At 42.9% G+C, this 8,057-nt stretch overlaps 1 protein-coding gene across 1 annotated transcript; it reads left to right on the forward strand.

The window, feature by feature from the left end:
• The first annotated feature begins 619 nt into the window (after positions 1-619).
• On the forward strand, positions 620-7,778 carry LOC125514554 (26S proteasome non-ATPase regulatory subunit 2 homolog A-like). Its single transcript, XM_048679894.1, has 25 exons — positions 620-941; positions 1,072-1,172; positions 1,635-1,755; positions 1,843-1,902; positions 2,005-2,072; positions 2,475-2,517; positions 3,235-3,300; positions 3,408-3,446; positions 3,522-3,604; positions 3,761-3,872; positions 3,953-4,036; positions 4,182-4,340; positions 4,424-4,528; positions 4,606-4,710; positions 4,795-4,935; positions 5,018-5,122; positions 5,206-5,427; positions 5,703-5,816; positions 5,916-6,131; positions 6,297-6,356; positions 6,432-6,545; positions 6,651-6,736; positions 6,814-6,922; positions 7,015-7,193; positions 7,283-7,778. The coding sequence occupies exons 1-25, from the start codon at positions 819-821 to the stop codon at positions 7,353-7,355; spliced, it is 2,688 nt and encodes an 895-aa protein (XP_048535851.1). The 5' UTR covers positions 620-818; the 3' UTR covers positions 7,356-7,778.
• Positions 7,779-8,057: the final 279 nt, after the last annotated feature.

Below are 8,057 nucleotides of genomic sequence, written 5' to 3' on the forward strand. Positions count from 1 at the left end.
GCATTTTTCAGGGGTTTCGTGACATTGATCCGTACCCACACTCGATGAAAATTGCCTGTAAAGTCTGGCGATTGGGGCTCGGCATAGAGAACTTCACCCACCTTCGCCGCTAGAGATGGCACCAGATGGGCATAAAGAGGCGGAATATCATGAACTTGTATCCAGATTTCAATGGAATCCAGTGGGACAGTCGATGGCTTTGCTAAACCGTCGTAGGGTTTAAGGATGACCGCATCACCCCTGAAGTGCCAAGGTCCTTCCTGAGTGACTCTCTCCCAATCCCCAGACACGAGAATTGGATCGTGTATAGGCTTTAGGCAGATGCTAGCCTCGCTATAAGCAGGAACTAGCATTCGCGCCCGATGGGCTGGTGTTATTAATGAAAAAACGGGCCTTCTATTGGTATTTGCGGTTCCTCCCAACAAGCCCGAAACACCAGCCCATCATTACTATATTTTGAGCGTAAACCAGCCCATTACTATTGGGCCGCGCCGACCCGACCGAACCCGTGACAACAGAGTCCAAGGCAGGCCGGGCGGCCCAGATCCAAACTTGGGGGAGGGGCAAATCGGGACAGAAAAGGAGTGACAAGTTCATCCACCTCGCGTCCGGCTCCAACTCGCAAGCAAAGCGGAGATCCCCTCTTCCGCTTCCGCCTCCGCCTCCCCCTCAGCCTCTCCAGAAAATAAACCCCCACCCAGCACCTCGAGTCGCCTCCGTACCGTACCCCCGCACCACTCGCCCCCCGAACCCTAGCCAGCCAGCCCGCCAGCGCCGTCGGCGAATCGAATCCGCGGGCGTCCATCCAGCCAGCTGCCATGTCGCCGCCCGAGAACCCCAACGGCGGGGCCGCCGCCGCCGCGCCCTCGGAGCCCGCGCCGCCCGCCAAGCCTTCTTCCTCCAAGGGGAAGAAGAAGGACGACAAGAAGGACGACGATCTGGTGAGCTTCCCCCCGCCGTCCCCCCTCCCCTCCGCCCGGTCTCTCCCGGCCGGCCGAGATCGGGGAGCGTCTCGCTTCGATCTGCGGCTTTCGCCCCGCCTGATGTGTTTTTTTGCTTTGGTGCGCGCAGTCGGAGGAGGACCTGGCGCTCAAGGAGCAGCTCGAGCTCTACGTGGTGCGCGCGCAGGACGTGGATCCCGGCGTGCAGAGGCTCGCCCTCGAGAGCATGAGGTACTACAATCTCTTCCCTTGCTGGGACCTCAAGATTCAGTTTTTGGTCCCCGAATTCTGTCCCGTGCCTAGGTCTGGTGGTGCGTCGGCTGCTTGCTCTAGGTTTAGATTTCCGATCTCTGCGCGAATTTGATGAGTGGCTGGCTCTAGTTCTGCCCTCTTATCTGACGAACCACTATGAACTGCTGTCACTCTAGTTTGTCTAAAAAGATTAGCCTTTGTGTGCCCTCGACTGAGATTTTGACCTTTACAGGCAGGAGATTCGTTCCTTTGGCTTGCCATAAGTTTAGATTTCTGCTCTCTCTCTGAATTCCTTGAATGTGTAGCTATAGTTTTGGTAACTTTTGTTCCATCTATCTGGCAAGGTCTCGTTGAGTGCTGCCACTGTAGTAGTTTGTGTAAAAAACAATGTTTTCTTGCTTTAATTCTGTTAGCTGCCACTGAGATTTTGACCCCTACCAGGCAGGAGATTCGCTCAGCTACAAGCTCGATGACGTCTGTCCCAAAGCCACTGAAATTCCTCCGCCCACACTATGGAACCCTCAAGTCCTACTATGAAACTATGCCAGAATCTGAGCTAAAGGTATACTTTACACTCACACCTTTGTTGTACGGTGATTTAAATACTGATCCTGGACAGTGCTGATATAACCACACAACTGTTTTGCAGAAGTACATGGCTGACATACTATCGGTGTTGGCCTTGACAATGTCTGCTGAAGGAGAAAGGGTATGTGCCTGCCATGTTCCTACTCTGCCACAATTCAGTTTAATACCTTTCAGTGGGAATTGAGGTTAGCTTGCTTAAGAGTTTGCCTTTTCATCGTTTCAGGAGAGCCTGAGGTATCGTTTGTTGGGCTCTGAAGGCGACATTGGTTCCTGGGGTCATGAATATGTGAGGTAAGAACAATACTACATAAATTTAGGCAGACATATATTGATACCCAGAAATACAAATGCTTACCAGTAAGAGGTTAAAGTTTGAATTAGGCAGACATATGATACTCAACATGGCCTATTCCTAGGACTGTTACGATGAGTTAGTTGTACCATGATAAGATAAAAAGTTCCTTATGGTGGACATATATTGATTATGCATCATTATCTATTCTACTTTGGTTGCTATATGTGTTCTGACTGCAAGGTTTATGTTATGTGATAGCTAATTTGTATATAGCTATCTGACCAAGTCTCCGATACCTTGTTGAATTCAGTTTATTATTGCTTTTATGGACATTGTGGGTTTTGTAATTTGTTATACTTACACAATTGTTGGATTCTACTGAAACCTTCTCGTGACAGGAATCTGGCTGGTGAAATTTCTCAAGAATTCCAAAAGCGCCAGGTTGGAACTCTCATCCTTGTATCATTACTACGTGGAACTCCTGCCTTGCTCTTTTTGTGCCTCCATTCTTCTATTTGCCTAATTGTGATAACCCTTTATGTTTTACTTAGGATGCTTAACTTCCTACCATATCTAGACATCGTTGATGTAATTTGATAAATATTATTACCCCTTTTACAATAAGTGATTTACCTCATTATTTTGGTGACTACTAGTCATGCTTGTAGGTTTTAATCAGTTTGCAGAACTACTGTAGTTAATTGCCATATCCTACTCGCTCTAGTTCTCTAAAAGCTGCTGTTGTGGACATCGGCAGTCGCTAGTATTCAGCTTTGAGTACTATGTGTTGTGATATATTCATAAAGCTAAACATAAGAAGACTTATGAAACATTCTATTGAAGACTAATTGACGATATGATTTTTGATTATCTAACTGAGATATTTTAAAGGATATTAGTAGTCAAAGTTTGAATTTTAGTAGTCAAAGTTTTGGATATTGTACTTTACTTATGCCCAAAACATCATCTTTTCAACAACTGGAGTGAGTAACTGGGTTGCCTTATTGTAATATCCAGTCTCGATCACATTTTATGTACTTGTCTTTTTTTAATGTTGCATGGTTGCAACCGTACTAAGTAGATGATCTCTGTTTTTTTTACTATTTCTTGTGTATATATATATTTCAAACCTCAAGTGTTAATTTTGTATTTCTGCAGGGTGATGACATGCCGATTGACGAGTTAATGGAACTAGTGCAGCAAATTGTCTCATTCCACATGAAGGTTTGTTCATTGAAAATTGTGAACATACACACTCCCTCCATTATAAAATAATTTTGTGGTGATGCATTGACGCCTTGTTTATTTTCTTGTCATTTTTTGTATAATAGCATAATGCTGAGCCTGAAGCTGTAGATCTTCTGATGGAGGTATTTTGACTTTCACAGTACATTAGCTGTAGCTATTCACCAATGGTTATGCTGATGCATGGTATTTCGTTGCAGGTTGAAGACCTTGATTTGCTAGTTGAGCATGTTGACTCAACAAACTACAAAAGAACTTGTTTGTACCTCACTAGTTCGTCTAGGTATGTGTACAACTCTACACATTAGGTTATACACTGCTATTTTTCTACTGTGTACATCTCTCAATGTATTTTCTGGAAAAAGTTCTCTTAAATAATAAATTTGAATTTTATTTGACTTGAATTAATGTTTAGCTCCATCTCAATTTCAAACTGCAGATTCCTCCCTTCTCCAGATGATACGCTGGCACTTGATATAGCATATACCATTTACATGAAGTTCGAAGATCTTGCAAGTGCATTGCGCATTGCTTTGCTTCTTGACAACAAGGTAAGCAGAAAATTATTAAAAGTTGTACTCCTCTGTTTAGTTATTACCTTTAAACTGACATGCATCTCAATGATTTGTAGTCCATACAGTATGTGAAGCAGGTCTACACAGCAACTGACGATCTTGTACTCAAGAAGCAATTCTCATACATCATTGCACGCCATGTATGTGCTTTCCCTCCCTTTCCCTCTTTCCACATCCCTGTGAATTTTGATTCCGTCTGTACCCTTAACCTTGGTTCGTTGTTTATGTCTAAATTTAAAGTAGCTTATCTTGCAAAATTTGACCGTGAGCTCTCCTCTTCTGAAGGGTTTGGCCATGGAGATTGATGATGAGATAGCTGCAGATGAAAATGACAAGGAAATGTTACAAGAAATAGTTAATAACACCAAGCTGAGCGAGGGGTACCTCACTCTTGCTCGTGATATTGAAGTTATGGAGGCAAAATCTCCAGAAGATATTTATAAGGTGACCTATATTTCACCGATTTCATGTTTATGGTAGGCTTTTTAGTCCATTATAAAAGTATGCTTATACTTTCTAATCTTTAGGTCCATTTGATTGACGGACGTGGTGCCAGCTCCAGTCTTGATTCTGCAAGACAGAATTTGGCTGCAACATTTGTTAATGCATTCGTTAATGCTGGATTTGGCCAGGTTAGTTTTTGTGGAGAAAGTGTTATTTGTGGTCCATATGAGGCAAGAGTGAATATTAAGTTTGTTCCTTTGTGCAGGATAAGCTGATGACTGCTCCATCTGATTCTTCCAGTAGTGGGTCTTCTGGAAATTGGTTATTTAAGAATAAGGAACATGGAAAAGCCAGTGCAGCAGCTAGCCTGGTACAATCACATCATTAGTTATATTCCTAACAACAAGGTTTCTTTACGTTATAACTAGCCACTAAATGAAATTATTGCTTGCAGGGAATGATTCTCCTGTGGGATACTGATTCTGGGCTTGCCCAGCTCGACAAGTACTTGCATAGTACTGATACTCATGTTGTTGCTGGAGCTTTGCTAGGTATTGGAGTTGTCACATGCGGTGTGAAGAATGATTGTGACCCTGTATGTATTCCAAGTTATTAGCTGCTTCCTCTCCCCCTCTGATATTATGCAAGTTCTGTCTTTAATAAGAATTTGTTTCCAGGCACTTGCTATCCTCATGGAGTATGTTAACAAGGATGACTCAAACATACGGATTGGTGCAATCTTGGGTCTTGGTATCGCATATGCTGGTTCTCAAAAGGACGAGGTGGAAATCGGTGCTTGCTATTGTCTGTTGTTACCTTATCATCAGTTATGTATTTCGTACTAACATGTTTTCCTGTATTCCAGCTAAGAGTGCAACTATCTGCTATACTGGGAGACCCCCAAGCAACACTCGAGGTCTTGGTCTTCACTGCTGTTGCTTTGGGATTGGTGTTTGTTGGTTCATGCAATGAAGAGATTGCACAATCCATCATATTTTTCTTGATGGAGCGTAGTGAGGCCGAGCTGGCAGAGCCAATTATACGCCTTCTTCCTGTTGCGCTTGGCCTTCTATATCTTGGAAAGCAGGTAAATACTCAACATTTACAGTTTCATTCAGTTTGTCATGCACGAAAAAAATATTATGTGTTTAGTGGATATATCTATTTAGAATGCTATTTGTTTTAAGGATTCGCCTACTCTTTTGTGAATGGCATCTCTGGGATCCAACTAGAAAGCTGATTGCAATTGTTTCATACTATGTTGTTGCTATTGATTCTAAATTCAGCTTATGCACACATCTTCATCATAATTCAAGGCAATGTAAATACATCAGATAACTTATTAATAGCGAGCTATTTCAGGAAAGTGTTGAGGCTACTGCGGAGGTTTCTAAAACATTTGATGAGAAGATCAGGAAATATTGTGACGTAACACTGATGTCCCTTGCATATGCTGGAACAGGAAATGTGCTCAAGGTACTTAACCTTCAATCCCTATTTTAACATGTTTGCTGACTTGTAGCGGCTTCAAACTGTGTTCTAATGGCTCCAACGTTTTCCCAATTCTTAATGCAGGTTCAGAAACTTCTTGGTATTTGCTCACAACATCTTGAGAAAGGTGAAACACACCAAGGCCCAGCTGTCCTTGGAATTGCTCTTATTGCCATGTCTGAAGAATTAGGAGCTGAAATGGCTGTACGATCACTTGAACGTCTGTTACAGTATGGCGAGCAGAATATTAGACGAGCAGTACCCCTTGCTCTTGGTATCCTCTGTATTTCGAACCCCAAGGTAATAAGTTACTGGAAATCTTTGTTGCTATAAAAGCCAATTGTTAATTTTGCCCAGTACATACTGGGACATTCTCCATGTTATGAATTAAATGCTTGTTCAGTGGTTCATTTTCAGTGTTATGTTGTTTATATTTTGGACAATTCTAATATCTTTATATTTCAGGTAAATGTAATGGACACACTGAGCAGATTGAGTCATGATGCAGATGCTGATGTTTCAATGGTATGTACTTCTTAGCCTAGCAGTTACTTTCTAAAATCCATGCTTCCATCTTATAACTTGTTTACCTTGGTCTAGGCTGCGATAATCTCACTGGGATTGATTGGTGCTGGTACAAACAATGCCAGAATAGCTGGTATGCTTCGTAATCTTTCGAGTTATTACTACAAAGAGGCTGCTCATCTATTCTGTGTAAGTACATATCCGGTGCTCCTTCAGCATCCTTTTTCCTATGGTGGTTTCCTGTTTGTATTGGAGTTGCAGACTTGCATATGCTGATCAGTTTTATATGTACAGGTAAGAATTGCTCAAGGGCTTGTTCACCTTGGGAAGGGTTTGCTGACACTTTCTCCATACCATTCCGACCGGTTTCTTCTTTCCCCGTAAGTAACTATCTTCAAGCACTGAATTTGCCCTTCAATATTGTTGGATTCATCTGACAATTCCTTTGTTTTCTTAGGATGGCACTTGGAGGGATTGTCACTGTTCTGCACGCATGCCTTGATATGAAATCCACCATTCTAGGGAAATATCACTACATTCTTTACATTATTGTATTGGCAATGCAGGTATGTATATAACTCATCTGCCAATTTTTATAACCAGACCAAACAGCCAGTTGATGATATAAAGATTATAAACTCTTCTTTCCTTATTACAGCCAAGGATGCTTTTGACGGTGGATGAGGATCTGAAGCCTCTTCCTGTTCCAGTGCGGGTTGGGCAAGCAGTTGATGTGGTCGGGCAGGCAGGAAGACCTAAGACGATCACCGGCTTTCAGACGCATACCACTCCTGTCTTGCTCGCAGCCGGGGAGCGAGCGGAATTGGCGACTGACAAGTAAGTTCAACTAGGACTCCATGTGTTCTTTATCGTCTGAGTATGTTCCTCTCCATGGCAGCTAACCACTGTTGCCTTGTGTCGTGCAGGTACATCCCCCTGACCTCGACGTTGGAGGGCTTTGTAATTCTGAAGAAGAACCCGGAATACCACGAGGAGTGAGGGAAACCCCCTAGGATTTGATCTGATGCAAGTTTTTGGAGTCCACCAGCTTGGCAGACTCGGAGTTAAAGGTTGTCGTCACCGAGGATCCTTTGATATGCCCTCACACAAGGCACTTGCTGGTGTTTCATCCAAAAACTTTTTATTCCGTCCACCAGAGCTGTAACTAACTGCAAGCTTGTTTGGTTGCCCGAATGGACCGGCATGCCACTTTGTACCCACACTGGTGGACATGTAGGAGTTGAACTGGTGGTGTCTTTTGACCTTAAGCTTATTTGTATATGTATCAAGTGTGTACTGAAAGTTACATCTTTAGAACTGATACGGCGTTGTCATTCATTAGCACAGTATGTTTAGCCTTTTTTGTGGACCTGCGGCCGTCTACTTATTTTTTGTGGAGTACCATGTTATGTCAGCAGTTAATGACTTGCTGTGCTGTGTTGAAAGTGTTGCTGCTATTTTTTACGATGTGTTTATGCTGATACGATTACAGTTTCAACTAAATTGCAACCTGGCCTGGCCGAACGCAATTGCAACCTGTGAAGAACTCTTATTTCATACGTAAAACTAAATTAGTGTCTTGCCAAACCTTTGCCCATGCCGAAAAAGAAGCGGTTATTCATCAGAACTTGTAAGCGGAAAAAATGGGAATTTGGAGGGATTTTTGTAGGGTCCCCAACTCAACCTCAACCAAACAAAGCA

Source organism: Triticum urartu, chromosome 6, assembly GCF_003073215.2.
Source record: "Triticum urartu cultivar G1812 chromosome 6, Tu2.1, whole genome shotgun sequence".
NCBI classification, from domain to species: domain Eukaryota; kingdom Viridiplantae; phylum Streptophyta; class Magnoliopsida; order Poales; family Poaceae; genus Triticum; species Triticum urartu.